The 15,286-nt window shown below is 48.7% G+C and overlaps 1 protein-coding gene across 4 annotated transcripts in view; it reads right to left on the reverse strand.

The window, feature by feature from the left end:
- DDHD1 (DDHD domain containing 1) overlaps window positions 1–14,945 on the reverse strand; it is a 405,278-nt gene extending 390,333 nt beyond the window's left edge. For all 4 annotated transcript variants that reach the window (XM_033952944.1, XM_033952942.1, XM_033952943.1 and 1 more), the window contains exon 1: window positions 13,933–14,945. In XM_033952944.1, the coding sequence (XP_033808835.1) occupies window positions 13,933–14,689 (757 nt within the window). In that variant the 5' untranslated portion in view covers window positions 14,690–14,945. The remainder of the gene's footprint in view (window positions 1–13,932) is intronic.
- Between the last annotated feature and the right edge of the window lie 341 nt (window positions 14,946–15,286).

The raw sequence follows: 15,286 nt of genomic DNA on the forward strand, positions 1-15,286 counted from the left end.
AACGTTGAGATTCCAAACCACTGGAGGCGGCTTGAGAGGTGGTTTGACATTGAAAAGTCCTTTCATAAATCTGGAGACCAGTGGATGATCAGACAGAGGTTTCCCTTCGATAGGCTGAAGAAAAGCAACAATTGCACTTAGGTGGACTCTAATAGATGTGGATTTGAGGCCTGATTGAGATAAGTGCAGCAGGTAATCCAAAACCGAAGACAAGGAGGTAGATTGCAGCTCCTTGTGATTAATAGTACACCAAGCAGAGTATCTAGTCCATTTCTGGGTGTAACACTGCCTAGTGGACGGCTTCCTAGAAGCTTCTAGAAGTCCTGTACAGATTGAAAGAACTGTATAGTGGCAGTTGAGAGGTACCAAGCTGTTAGGTGTAAAGACTGCAGATTGGGATGAATCACAGACCTTTGACTCTGTGTAAGTGGAGAGGGAAATACTGGTAGAAGTAGAGGCTCCCTGGTGCTGAGTTGAAGTAGAAGGGAATACCATGGTTGTCTGGGCCACCGAGGAGCTATCAGAATCATGGTGGCATGCTCCTTTTTAAGTTTGACAAGAGTCTTGAGAATCAGAGTGAATGGAGGGAACGCATAGAAAACTGATTTACCCATTCCAGAAGAAAAGCATCTGCCTCAAGGCAGTGAGGAGAGTATATCCTGGAGCAGAACTGAGGCAGTTTGTTGTTGTGGGGAGACGCAAAGAGGTCTATATGAGGAGTTCCCCATTGAGCAAAACTGTGATGTAGAGGCAAGGAATTGAGTGTCCATTCGTGAGGTTGTAGAAGACGACTCAATTTGTCTGCCAGTTTTGCTGCCCTTGGATGTAGACAACTCTCAGAAAGTGTTTTGAAGGATTGTCCAATTCCAAAGCTTCAGTGCTTCTTGGCAAAGAGGAAGAGATCCTGTTCCTCCCTGCTTGCTCACATAATACATAGCGACCTGATTGTCCGTTCAAATGAGGACTACTACGTCGTGGAGAAGATGCTGAAAAGCTTTGAGAGTACATTAGATAGATTGTGAGTCCCCAGGGACAGACAGGGAAAAATGCTTGAAAACCTGACTAAATTCATGTAAAACTGTTCTGAGCTTCCCTGGGAGAACGATATAGAAAATTGAATAAATAAAAATAGAAGATCGCTCTGAGTTCCAACAGATTGATATGACATCGACAATCTATGCTGGGCCAGTGACCTTGAGGAATCTGTCGTGAGAATCTTCTGATGCGGGGGCGTGTGAAATAGCAAACCTCTGGAAAGATTGGAAGAGAGCATCCACCAGTGGAGACACTGTCTCTACGGAGGAGTCACTGTATTGTATTGAGAGTGGGTCGCAAGCTTGCTGCCGCTGAGATGCCAGGGTCCACTGAGGAATTCTGAGGTGATGGCTGGCAAAAGGAGTCATGTGAACTGTAGAGGCCTTGTGACCGAGAAGAACCATCATGTGTCTTGCCGAGATTGACGTGAAGGAAGACACTCGTTGACAAAGGCGAATGAGAGCATCTTGACGTGATTGAGGCAGGAATGCTCTGAGTTGAACAGTGCCCAGGATGGCTCCAATAAACTGTGGAGTTTGTGAGGGACGTAACTGGGACTTTGGATAATTGATTTTGAACCCAAGACTTTGAAGAAATTTTATAGGACATTGGGTCGCTACAATAACCTCCTGAGGCGAGACCGAAAGGAAGGACTTGGTACTGAAGATGAAGATTCCCCACCCGAAATCTTAGGCATCTGCGAGAGGCTGAATGAATTGTAATACGAGTATAAGCCTCTTTGAGATCTAGGGAGCATAACCAATCTCCTTGATCCATCAGGGGATACAGAGTTGGAAGAGAGAGCATCCGAAACATCTCTGACAAGAAATTTGTTGAGAGCTCTGAGGTCCAGGATAGGTCACAAATCCCCCATATTCTTTGGGACTAGATAATAACAGGAATAAAACCCCGTGTCTCGTTGGGTCAAGGAAACCTCCTCGATAGCACAGAGGCGAAGAAGAGCCTGAAGAAGAAGGAGAAGTTGCGACATGTTGGAAGGAAACTCTTTTGGAGGGAGATATGGTGGAATTTCAAGAAATTGAAGCGAATAACCCTCTCTGATGATGGTGAGAACCCAGAAGTCTGATGTAATCTGCTCCCACTGTTGGTAAAAGTGATGGAGATGACCTCCTATGGGGAGGAGAGAAGACTGATGGATGAAGATGGATGTTATGCTCAGATTTAGATTGTCAAAAAGACTGTGCAGGCTTAGCTTCAGCAGAAGTCTGGGTTTTTTTTGTTGACGCTGTTGCTGCGGTTGTCTTCTAGGTGGAGGCCTGGAAAAGGCCAGAATAGACTTTTGAGAGTAACGACGTGGAGGTTGTCTGTAAGGCTTGGGAACTGGAGCTTTACCCTTAGGTCAAACCAAAGAGGCAAATGACCGCTCATATTCAAATAGGCTCTTGGTGGCAGCCTCGATTGAGTCGTCAAAAAGCTCATTACCTTGGCAAGGTAAATTAGCCAGATGATCTTGCAAATTGGGATCCATGTTCACAATGCGCAGCCAAGCCAGACGTCGCATTGCCACAGCAAAAGCAGTAACCCTAGAGGAGATCTCAAAGGCATCATAAGTGGCTTGGAGCATGAAGAGACGTATTTGGGAAAGGGTCTGTTGAAGTTGTTGAAACGCAGGGAGCAGTGCTCAGCCAAATCAGGGAAGAAGTAGGGTATGGTTTTAATGCAGTACTTCAAGTAGGAAATAAACATGAAGTTGTAATTCAAAATTATATTTGCCATTTTAGAATTTTAATAGAGGCGGCATCCAAATTTATCCATTGTGCGGCCCTCTCTACCTGAAGGGACTGCAGCATAGACCTTGGTGAGATTAGATTTTTTAAGAGATGATTCCACAACCAAGGATTGGTGAGAGAATTGTGGCTTTTCAAACCCCTTGCAAGGAACCGTTCGGTAACGAGATTCCATTTTAGAGGGAATAGCCAGGATTGAATAAGATGTCTCAAAATTCCTGAGGAAAGTTTGTTTCAAAACAGGATTCATGGGAAGTCTCATGGTTTCCTTTGGTGGATGTGGTAATTCCATCTCAACCAAACATTCAGGAGTATACTTAGACTCAGACAAACATTCAGGAGTATACTTAGACTCAGACTGAAGATCAAGTTAAAGAGCCTTACTCATGTCAAAAATAAATCTTGAAAAAGATGTAGATTTGGAAGTTTCCATAAGTGAAGTGGAGCGAGATCGAGGCACCACTGAAGAAACCTCGAGTATTGAGAAGGCATATCTGTATCCAATGTAAGAGTCACAGAAGCTCAGCTGTGTGACATACGCGGAGTCAGATAGTGCTTACGTTTGAGAAGCCTCATTGGAGAAGTCCCAGGAGATTGAGGAATTGAGAGCATCGACTCATGCCTCATAGAAAGATGTGAAGGAGGATCCCTCGTAACTGGTCTCGAGAGAGGAGTCCTGGACAAGCCTCGAGGAGGAGAAGCACGAGGCTTAGAAGGCTTCGGAGTTCGAGACCTATGCCTGGAAGGGATTTTGACGGACCTCGAAGAACGAGGAATAGGAGACTGTTTACCCTTCTGAGGGGACTCTTACGAGGGGACTCTGTGGTCTTCTTTGAAGCCAGATGCCTCGAGGTCGAGGGATACTTCGATTGAGGTCTCGATCGAGGCTTGTCAACCTCGTCCCGAACAGGGTGAGTAGCTGGAGACTCAGACCTGGAAGGATGAGGCGAAGAGTCACTGGAGGACAAAGGTCGAGACCAAAGAATCTATGTTCGAGGCGCCTCGATAGCATGTTCAGAGGACGAGGGCTACTTGCTCGAGGTTGAGGACTTAGACAACGAGGCCGCCACTGAGGTCGAGGCCTTTTCTGCAGACTGCTCCATAGGACCAGAGCTCCAAAATTTTGGAACTACATCTGTGAAGGGCTCAGTTCTGAAGCGAGGGCAGGACTCGGGTCAATGTTCGGGTCCTAAGCACTTTATACACCAACGGTGGGGGTCGGTTAAAGCCTGGCCACACTGGTTACACTTTTTAAACCCGGTAAGAGGCCGGGAGATAGAAAAAAAATACAGCCGCAGCCGAACGAGGCCAGCGGCAGGTCCTAAGCACAACCCCTGCCAGACTGCTTGCGAGGCTGTCCACTACGGGGCTTTGTGGATGATGTCATCCACATATTGAGAATATGCTGCTTGCTTGTCCTAGGATAAGATATAGTATGCTGTCAAATAGAGATGGTTCTCTTGATTCAGGAATTCCAAGTCTGTTAGGGTCAAATAACACAGAGTTTAGTGGTAGTTCTATGAGGCTTGGTTTAATCCAAATAAGAAGCCAGTGCAAGTTTGTGGAGAACTGCATCACCAGGGTGAGAACATGCAAACTCCCCTCCCTCAAGTCCCGAAGCACTAGAAGTGGCGGCACTCCTGAGCCGCAAACCCCACCTCTCTCCTCCCAACCCAAAGCACCAGCGATGCAGTGATCCTGAGCCACAAACCCACTTACCCTCCCTCAAGCCCGACAGCAGCTGAACTACGAAACCCCATCCCTCAAGCCCAAAGTAGCAGAAGCAGGAGGCAATCCTGAGCCACACGAACCTCCTCGCTCCCTCCCTTACTCAAGCGGCAGCTGGTCAGCAGGAGGCAGCACTCAAAACAGGCTGCTCGTGGCTAGCCCCAGCAGGGCCTTTCCTCTAATGCATCAGAAGTGACGCATCAGAGAAAAGGCCCTGTTGAGCTGGCTGCAAGCAGCCTGTTTTGAACGCTGCCTCCTGCTGACCAGCTGTCACTTCGGGTAAGGAAGGGAGGGTGGGGATTCACAGCTCAGGACCGCCACCTGCTTTTGCAGCTTCGGTGCTTGAAAGACGGAGGTGGACTTTACGGTTCAGGACCACTGCTGCACTGGTGCTTCAGGACAGGGGGGGGGGGAATTGAGATCTGTGTTACACAAGATTTCTCACACACACTCAAATAACTAGAAAAAGTTATTCGGCATCTACCAATCCCCATGAGTGCCAGTTAACGGATATTCTACTGTATAATACAGTGGTGCCTCACACAACGAACTTAATTGGTTCCAGGAGCAAGTTTGTTATGCGAAAAGTTCGTTATGTGAAACGCGTTTTCCCATAACAATACATGTTAAAAAAAATAATTCGTTCTGTAGCATAAAATATGCTAAGATGACATAAAAAAAGATAAATTTTTTGTTATTATTTTTATTTAGATACATCTAAAAACATACATCTCCCTGTCCTTTTACTTCCACTATCTTCCTATCCCATCTCTATTCCCTTTTGTCCCTCTCCCCATGATCAATCATCTCACCACCTCTCTCTGCCCTCACCCTCAGGGTTCAAGATTGCTTCCACTCTTTTTCCTGTTGTTCTCTCTGCCTGTCACCCTATGATTTAGCATCCCTTCTGCCCTTGTCCAATATTTCCCCTTCTCTCCCTCCCTCTCATCCCCTGCTCCAACATGTGCTTTCAGCGGCCTTCTCCCCCCTTAAGCGTCTTTTCTTCTCCACTCCACCTTTCCTCCCTCCCTGCCTCCACCTTTGTGGCGCTTTTGCACCCGACCGACAACAGAACAGGCCCGGTCGGACAAATCTCCCTGTCCTGTAGCCGCGAATCTAAATTACCTTCTTACAGCAGCTGGATTATTGAAGCTGCTGTAAGAGGTAATTTAGATTCGCGGCTACAGGGCAGGGAGGTTTGTCGGCCGGGCCTGTTGTCGGTCGATCGGGGGACCTGACCAGCTGTGCACATTCTTCGGGGCAGACCGCCCCCTCCCCCCTCTTTCGTTCGCCATTGCCTTCTTCCTACCTGCCCTGCCGCAGCCGCACACAGCCGACCGGAAGTCTTCCTGATGTCAGCGCTGACGTCGGAGGAAGGGAGGGCTTTGCTTAAGCCCTCCCTCCGACGTCAGCACTGACATCGGGAAGATTTCCGTTCGGCTGTGTGCTGCGACAGGGCAGGTAAGGAGAAGGAGACTACCCTCGCGGCTCGACCAACCCCGCTGCGATCCAACCCCGCAGGAACCCCGGAAGGATGCAGCTCGGGCGACTTCGTTGTGTGAAACGAAGTCCGTTGTACGAATCAAGACATAAAGTTCGTTGTGCGCAGCGTTCGCTGTGCGAGGCGGCCGTTATGCGAGGCACCACTGTAGAAGGAAAACTATAGAATAAAGTATATTGCTAGCACTACCACTAGATCAAGCGCTCAAGGTTTACAGTACACTAGTGGCCAAATTGTGGAAATTTGACACTTGTTGTCACAGCTTGTGGGTGTTGTCTAAATTGTGCAATATGACAAAATTTGAATTGTTATTTTTCTTTATTGCAATTTTTTTTAAATTAAATAATTACCTAAATACACTAAAATTACAGCTGTATGCTAAATTTTACAGAAAAGAATTGACTAGTCACCTAAAAAGAGAGCAACAACCATAACCTTAAAAAAAGAAGGCTACAGTTACTGAGAGACTGCAGCCAAAATTGGTCAAGGTGTGTCACTGGCCCAGGTACTGAAACTCTGCAAGTACTTTGATAACACTGACATTAAAAACAAGGCTGGTAGGAGTCAGAAAAAGGTTACAACACCTCGGACCGATAGAAGGATAGCAAACAGAATCAGAAATTAACTGCCGCCGATATCAATAAGTCACTAGCCAAAACCGGTGCTGGTGTCTGGCCAGACAGTTTGCTGAAGACTAGTGAAATCAGGTCTGTGAGCAATGCCCAAGAAAAAGCCCTTCCTTGATGCAGTTCAGGATCATAAATGTTTGAATTGGGCTAAAGAGCATGCCAACTAGACTACAGAGCAGCAGAAGGTGTGGTGGAGCGATAAGACCGGAATCTCCGTATCTGGCAGTGACGGTGTCTGCTATGTTTGTAGGCAAGGACTGCTTTCCAGGGTGTACTATTGCTACCATGAAGCATCCTCCAAGTGTGATGGTTTGGGGCTACATGTACAGAGATGTTGCGAGTCAATCGCAGGTGCCTGATGGAGTGATAAATACATAAAGGAGATCCTTAAGCCCAAGGTCCTGCATTCAGCCAGAGACATCTTCGGTGTCAACAGGATGGCATACCATACAAAACAGATGAGAAATGCCTCACCTGGTTCAAAGAGAACAAGGTTTAGTTGCTGGTCTGCCCAGGAAACAGTCCAGATCGCAACCCCATTGAGAACCTCTAGGCCAGATTAAAAAGAGTAGCACTGGAAAAGCGACCATCCAACAAACATGAACTGATATAGCAGCAATAATCAACTCATGGTTCTACATAATAACACCTATTGATTGATCTCCAAAGACTTGTGGACAGCATGCCAAAAAGATGTAAGGCAGTAATCAAGGCTAAGGGATATCAAATGCGTTACTAGTGTCACTGATGAAGTCATTGGATAACAGGACAAATTTATCATAATTAGCTTGGGTAGTTTATGAACAGCATTATTTTTGTGAAATGTTATAGTCTTATTAAGTGAATACAGTTTATTTTATTAGTTGAAAAATTATGCATTAAACACAATTATGTTGGTTTTGGTTTTTTTTAAACAGTAATGTCTAACATGATAGGTATGTCCACAATTTTCACCACTAGTGTAGATGCAACCATGAGCAGTTATCCCAAGGGCAGTTTTACTGGATGAATACTCAGGATCAGCAAGACTGGGCAGTAGTGTTGCCAAAAAAAACTAAAGTTGGAAAATCTGTGCAAATTGAGCCCATCCTGGTGTTGCTCAAAGGTACTAATTACATAAAGCTCTGCTTTTCTTAAAAATTTGCTATTTTTGCTTAATGGAGCAATTTCTTGGTACTACAACTTATGTTTTCACACTCAGCAATGATACAGTGATAAAAAGCAAAGTTACATACTGTAACAGGTGTTATCCAGGGATAGCAGGCAGATATTCTCTACATGTGGGTGACGTCACCGACAGAGCCCCCTATCGGACGTTTTCGCAAGCAGACTTGCTTGAAGACCTTCAAGTTTGCGATTGGCCCGCGCATGTGCCCCTCCCGCCCGGTCTAGGGCATGCGTCTCCTCAGCGTGGCCTCAGTTTAGATAGCAAGCAAAGAAGCCAACCACGGGGAGGTGGGTGGGTTGCAAGAATATCTGTCTGCTGTCCCTGGATAACACCTATTACGGCAGGGGTCTCAAAGTCCCTCCTTGAGGGCCGGAATCCAGTCGGGTTTTCAGGATTTCCCCAATGAATATGCATGAGATCTATGTGCATGCACTGCTTTCAATGCATATTCATTAGGGAAATCCTGAAAACCTGACTGGATTGCGGCCCTCAAGGAGGGACTTTGAGATCCCTGTGTTACGGTAAGTAACTGTGCTTTATCCCAGGACAAGCAGGCAGCATATTCTCTACATGTGGGTGACCTCCAAGCTAACTGTAAAGGGATGGAGGGAGAGTTGGCAATTTAGGAGAATAGATTTTGCAAAACTGACTGGCCAAAATAGTCATCATGCCTGAAGAAAGCATCCAGACAGTAGTGAGAGGTAAAAGTGTGAACCGAGGACCAAGTGGCAGCCTTACAGATTTCCTCAATGGGAGCTGAGCGGAGGAAAGCAACAGACGCCGCCATCGCTCAGACCTTGTGGCCTGTGACTTGACCAGGCAGGGAGAGGCCAGCCTGAGCGTAACAGAAAGATACAAGCGGCCAACCAATTAGAAATGGTCCACTTAGAGACATAGCGACCCAAGCGATTAGGATCGAAAGAGAGGAACAGCTGGGGAGCAGAACGAGAGGAGTGGTGTGCTTCAAGTAGAAGGCCAGCGCACGCTTACAATCAAGAGAATGCAGAGCTGCTTCTCCAGGGTGAGAATGGGGCTTCGGAAAAAATACAGGAAGAACAATGGCTTGAAGCTCACTGACCCGACGGGCAGAAGTGAGAGTAAGATATTTCAAGTGAGCCTGAGCTAGCGGCTCAAACAGAGGCTTCATCAAACGAGCAAGGACCATGTTAAGATCCCAAACAACGGAAGGCGGTTTAAGGGGCGGATGAATGTGGAAAAGGCCTTTCATGAAGTGGGAAACCACAGGATGAACAGAGATAGGCTTCCCGTCAATCGGCTGATGAAAAGCAGTAATGGCACTAAGGTGGACTCGAACCGAAGAAGACTTGAGTCCAGCGCCAGACAAGTGCAACAGATAATCCAGGACAGCAGATAGGGAGGCAGAGACCAGCTCCAGCTGTCAAGTAGCACACCAGGAAGAAAAGCGGGTCCACTTCTGATGGTAACATTGGCGAGTGGACTCCTTCCGAGACGCCTCCAGGACATCCAGCACAGGCTGGGAGAACTGGAACGAGGGCATTAAGTTTCGAGGAACCAAGCCGTCAAGTGCAGAGACTGAAGGTTGGGTGAAGCAGCAAACCCCGACTCTGCGTAAGCAGAGAAGGAAAAATAGGTAGAAGAAGAGGCTCCCTGGAACTGAGCAGCAACAGAAGGGAGAACCATGGCTGTCGGGTCCACCGAGGAGCTATCAGAATCATGGTGGCCCTCGTGGACTTGAGCCTGACTAGAGTCTTCAGAATCAGAGGGAATGGAGGGAACGCATACAGAAACAGGTTCATCCAGTCCAGCAGAAAAGCATCCGCCTCGAGTCTAGAGGGGTGTAAACCCTGGAGCAGAAGCGGGGCAACTTGTGATTGAGGGGGGGACGTGAACAGATCGACATCCGGAGTCCCCCAAAGAGCAAACACCTGACGCAGAGTCACGGAATGGATGGACCACTCATAAGGCTGCAGAAGACGACTCAACCTGTCTGCTAGACAATTGTGCTGGCCCTGAATGTAGATCGCATGAAGGAACATTTTGCGGCGGATGGCCCATTCCCAGAGCCGCATCGCCTCTCGACACAGGGACAGGGACCATGTTCCCCCCTGTTTGTTGATATAATACATGGCGACCTGGTTGTCCGTGCGGATCAGCACCACCCAGTCGCGAAGCGGGTGACAAAAAGCCTTCAGGGCGAGGAAAACCGCCCAAAGCTCCAGCAGATTGATGTGACAAAGGCGGTCGGCACTGGACCAAAGATCCTGATTGCGAAGACCGTCCAGATGAGCCCAAGCATAGGCCGACGAGTCCTTCGTGAGGACCTTTTGTGGAGGAGGAGCATGAAACAGAAAACCTCTGGAAAGATTGGAAAAGAGCATCCTGCCGAGGCAAAAAGGAACGTAGACAAACCGTGTCCAAGACCGCTCCGATGAACTCTAGAGACTGGGACGGACAGAGGTGAGACTTGGGGAAGTTCACCTCGAAGCCGAGATGGTATGATTTGTCGCTCGCAGAACTTCTTGGCGAGAGGACGCTTTGATCAACCAGTTGTCGAGGTAGGGAAACACCTGCAGGCCACGGAGACGCAGGGCCGCAGCTACCACAACCAGGCATTTCGTGAAAACCCTCGGACAGGCCATCAGGCCGAAGGGAAGAACACGATACTGGAGATGGAGATCCCCCACCCAGAAAGCACAGTTACTTACCATAACAGTTGTTATCCAGGGACAGCAGGCAGATATTCTCACACATGGGTGACGTCACCGAGAGAACCCCGCAGTGGGCAGCCTCGAAAGCAGACTTGCTTGAAGATCTTTATAAGAGCTTCTGAATGCTGCATCGCGCAAGCGCGAGTGCCGTCCCGCCCGAACTAGGGGGCGCATCTCCTGTGAGGATCCTCAGTTCAGAAACCTAGCTAAGAAGCCAACCAGGGGAGGTGGGTGGGTTGTGAGAATATCTGCTTGCTGTCCCTGGATAACAACTGTTATGGTAAGTAACTGTGCTTTATCCCAGGACAAGCAGGCAGCATATTCTCACACATGGGTGACCTCCAAGCTAAGTATAAAGGGATGGAGGGAGAGTTGGCAATTTAAGAAAAAAAATTTTGCAAAACAGATTGGCTTAATGGACATCTCTTCTGGAGAAAGTATCCAGACAGTAATGAGAGGTGAATGTATGAACTGAGGACCAAGTGGCAGCCTTGCAAATTTCCTCAATAGGAATTGACCTGAGGAAAGCTACAGATGCCCCCATAGCTCGAACTTTATGGCTCGTGACTCGACCCTGCAGAGGAAGACCAGCCTCAGCATAGCAGAAAGAGATGCAAGCAGCCATCCATTTTGAGATAGGACGTCCCAACTTATTTGGATCAAAAGAGATGAAAAGTTGAGGAGTTGTTCTGTGAGATTGAGTGCGTTGCAGGTAGAAAAAGCCAAGGCATGTTTGCAGTCCAAGGTATGGAGTGCTACTTCTCCAGGGTGAGAATGAGGCTTTGGAAAAAATACTGGCAGAACAATAGATTGATTGAGATGGAAGTCTGAAACCACTTTAGGTAAGAATTTCGGATGAGTATGGAGGACCACCTTGTCAAGGTGGAAAACTGAAAGGTGGGTCCACAACCAAAGCTTGTATCTCACTGACTCTTCGAGCAGACGTGAGGGCAATCAGGAAAACTGCTTACCAAGTGAGAAACTTGAGATGAGCTTTATCAAGTGGTTCAAATGGAGGTTTCATTAGTTGAGTTAAAACAACATTGAGATCCCAAACCACCGGAGGCGGTTTAAGTGGTGGATGAACATTAAAGAGTCCTTTCATAAATCGGGAAACCACGGGATGTACAGAGAGCGGTTTCCCATCAAGAGGCTGATGAAAAGCAGCAATAGCACTAAGATGGACTCGAATGGATGCAGACTTAAGTCCAGATTGCGAGACCGAGGAACCACAGAGTAGGATGGAGAAGCCTCTGTAGAATATTGAGACAAGGGCTCCGAGTCCAAGCGCATAGTAATGGAAGAAGCTGCACTATCTGCATGAGGCGGAGTCAGCAAGTGCCTGCGCTTCAAGCTCGACGGGGTTCGAGGCACAGAATGTGTCGAGGCAGGAGGGGAGAGTCTCTCAAAGCAGGCATCGACGGAGGAGTCCTCGATCTGGATAGACTTCGAGGAGAAGTAGTCGAGGCATCTCGAAGGCGAGACCTATGTTTCGATTTAGAGGAAGTCTTGGGATCCATCAAAGTTGAAAGCTTTTGTACCAGAGACGTGTCCTTACGAAGCTTGGAAGCAAGATGCCTCGAGTGCTTCGAGCGATGCTTCGATAGAGGCAACAGAGACCTTGACGGAAGCTCAGGTGAAGTGTCAGTAAAAGAGAGCCGATGAGGCTTCCGAGACCTGCCTCGAAGTACCTCGACAGGAGGCTCAGACTGCTGCACAGGCTGGTCCACAGGAAGCAGGGTCGAGGACGGGACAAGTTGAGCCACTATCGAGGAAATTTGAGTGGTCAATATGGACTTCAACATGTACTCGAACATCGGCACCGAGACAAAAGGATCAGGTCTCGTAGGTGCAGCAGGGCACTCCAAGGAGGGCGACCTCGAAGATGAGTATTCCCGATGCTTGGAGGCACGCTTAGCTGGAGGTCTCGAGGAGGCGGACAAAACCGGAGGTACGCTATGTGAAGCCTGAGACTCTGGTGGCTTCTTAGGGACGGTACCTGAAAGGGAGATAGGAGACTTGCCCACGGAAGCTGACTTCAGAGGAGGAGCCGACGAGGCCTTCAAGACCGAGGATGTCGAGGTCGAGGCCTTAACGGGTAGAAAAGCTGGAGTCGAGGTCGAAGTCTTCGAGGTCAAGGCCTGCGTCGAAGGCGAGGCTTTCAAAACCGAGGCCGCACCCGAAGCGAGAACTTTGAGACTGAGGTCATCCCCGAAGTCGAGGCCTTCTCGGGCGGTTGTTCCATAGTGCCAAAAAGTTGGTCAAAACGGGCACAGCGGCATCAAAAGGCCCGAGGTTGAAGAGTCAAGCAGCGGTGACAACCTTCGGGGCAATGTCCGGGACCCAAACAGACCATAAACTGACTATGAGGGTCGGTGATGGAATTTATCCTGCCGCACTGACAACAACGTTTAATCCCGGTAAGAGGCCGGGACATAGAAAAAATAAAGTCCGTACTTTTGAGCAGTTGGGCCTAGGCCCAAAGCCCGCCGACGGGACGGAAATGAAATAAAAAGAAAGGTATCAAATACTTTTTATTTATATATATATATATTTTTTTTTTTTTTTTTAAAAGGGAAAAAAGGAAACGCGAACACAGCGACTAAAAGAAAAGGCTGCGGTGAAGAGAAGGCACGAAGGCTGCAGAGCTGAGACGAAAAGGTCTTCTCAGTTCCACAGAAAACATTGAACTGAGGATCCTCACAGGAGATGCGCCCCCTAGTTCGGGCGGGAAGGCACTCGCGCATGCGCGATGCAGCACTCAGAAGCTCTTATAAAGATCGTCAAGCAAGTCTGCTTTCGAGGCTGTCCGCTGCGGGGCTCCGTCGGTGACATCACCCATGTGTGAGAATATGCTGCCTGCTTGTCCTGGGATAAATACGCGCATGTGCGGGCCAATCGCAAGCTTGAAGGTCTTCAAGCAAGTCTGCTTGCGAAAACGTCTGCTAGGTGGCTTCGTCAGTGACGTCACCCACATGTAGAGAATATGCTGCCTGCTTATCCTGGGATAAATACATTTTATGCAAAAGGTCTATAAGTATTTTATTAAATGAACCTTCAATAGCTGCACTTTATTGTGAAAAACAACAGAAATTTAACATACTCTTTTAATAGTTAAACACATACACTTTGGTGTAGTCATCTACCAATGGCATTCCAAACACTCAAGCATTAAATGTCTTCTTGAGATAGTCAGGATAAAGCCTGCAGTATTCAACTCCTTGTAACAACGCCTGACACCAGCGTTCAAAGATGATTGACAGCATTCTGCAAACAGCTTACAGTTAGATGCATAATCCCAGTGTTCAGAACTACTAAACACAATGCACTAGAATAGACATATTTTAAACCTGCATTTTTACATTACCATTTGGTTAAATGATGAAGGTCTAGGAAAAGGCTGCAATCAAAAGCCTAACATAAATGTACTTACGGTTCCAATACACCGGGAAACAGTCCCGCTCTACCACATCCACCTCGTACAGCCCGCCCCTCACACACACCGCCTCGACCTTTATTGCCTCTACGGCCGTCGCATCAGGCAAAGGGATAACTGGGACCGCCCTCTCCGCATCTCGCACACACGTACTTGTTGTCCCTTGAGGGCAGAGATGCCCCGCAACTCCGCCGATTGAAGCGTTCAGCTCACAGAGCTTCCTGTAAGCCAGCTCGATCCGCAGCGAATCGTAACCTATGAACGGCTTCCAGGTCTTCTTGTCCTCCTTGTAGAACCAGCGCACCTCCTCCGGGCCCAGCTCCGTCACGATCTCGTAACGCTGCCGGGAGTTGGAGGAGCGCGACCGCTTTCTGTCAGGCAGGGGCAGGAGAGCGACGGGGCTGCTCAGCTCGTTCTCGGGGCAGTAGGGATCGTCCGAGTAGTAACGCAACGAGGTGTCGGACTCGGAGCCGAAGGCTTCGTCGCTGAGGGGACGAATCAGCCCCGACGGGTGCTCCGACTTGTGGTGGTGGTGGTAGTTGTTGTGGTGATGGTGGTGGTGGTGGCTGTGGTGGCAGTTGTGGTGGCAGTGATGAAGATGAAAATCATCTTCGCTTCTTCCATCCAGCGCCGGGGCGCAGGAAGACTCCCCCTCCACCGCCTCGGTAGAGGGGCGGGCGAAGTCGTAGCCGTCTCTGGTCACCTCCCAGTCGTTCTCGGCGTTTTTCTCCTCGCTCTGAGGGAAATAACTCATGCTGCCGGCGGGAGGAAGCCTAAAGTTCCCGGCTCCTGCCCCGTCTCTACGGCCCGCGCCTCCCTCGCGCAACACATAAATGCCAGCGCCACAGCCACACACACAGTTTATCTTTCAAATCCTCCGGCTCCCAGCAGCCCGCGGCTCAGAACCCGGCGCCAACCCCAGCATCACACGAAACCGCACGGTATTGTCACGCGCGCAGCGTCCGCACGCCGTCCGCCCTCGTGACCGTGCATTCTTCTTGGCCAGAACGAGAGGGGGCGGGGTCAGTCGCGGAGCCCAGGCGCGAAGGTTTCGAGCCTCCATGTCACGTGCAAGCCGCTGCGTGACAATCCATGATAGGTATGTATGTACTGTACTTTTTTTTCTGACTCTCAGTATGCTAATTTGAGTTCGAGTCCACGTGCGCGGTGACAGCTGTGTGCTTACAGGGGATGCTCCACTGCAGAGTGAGGCGCGGTCAGACTCTGCTTGGGGTTGGATGTTGTGGACGGGGGTCCAGTTAGAGAGCAGGGAAAGTGCGATAGCTTTTTAAGTTGTTTTATCTAAAATTGTTTTTGTGTTTTGGTGAGACAAATGTGGAAAAAAACAAAA

This window comes from Geotrypetes seraphini, chromosome 7 (genome assembly GCF_902459505.1).
Source record: "Geotrypetes seraphini chromosome 7, aGeoSer1.1, whole genome shotgun sequence".
NCBI lineage: Eukaryota > Metazoa > Chordata > Amphibia > Gymnophiona > Dermophiidae > Geotrypetes > Geotrypetes seraphini.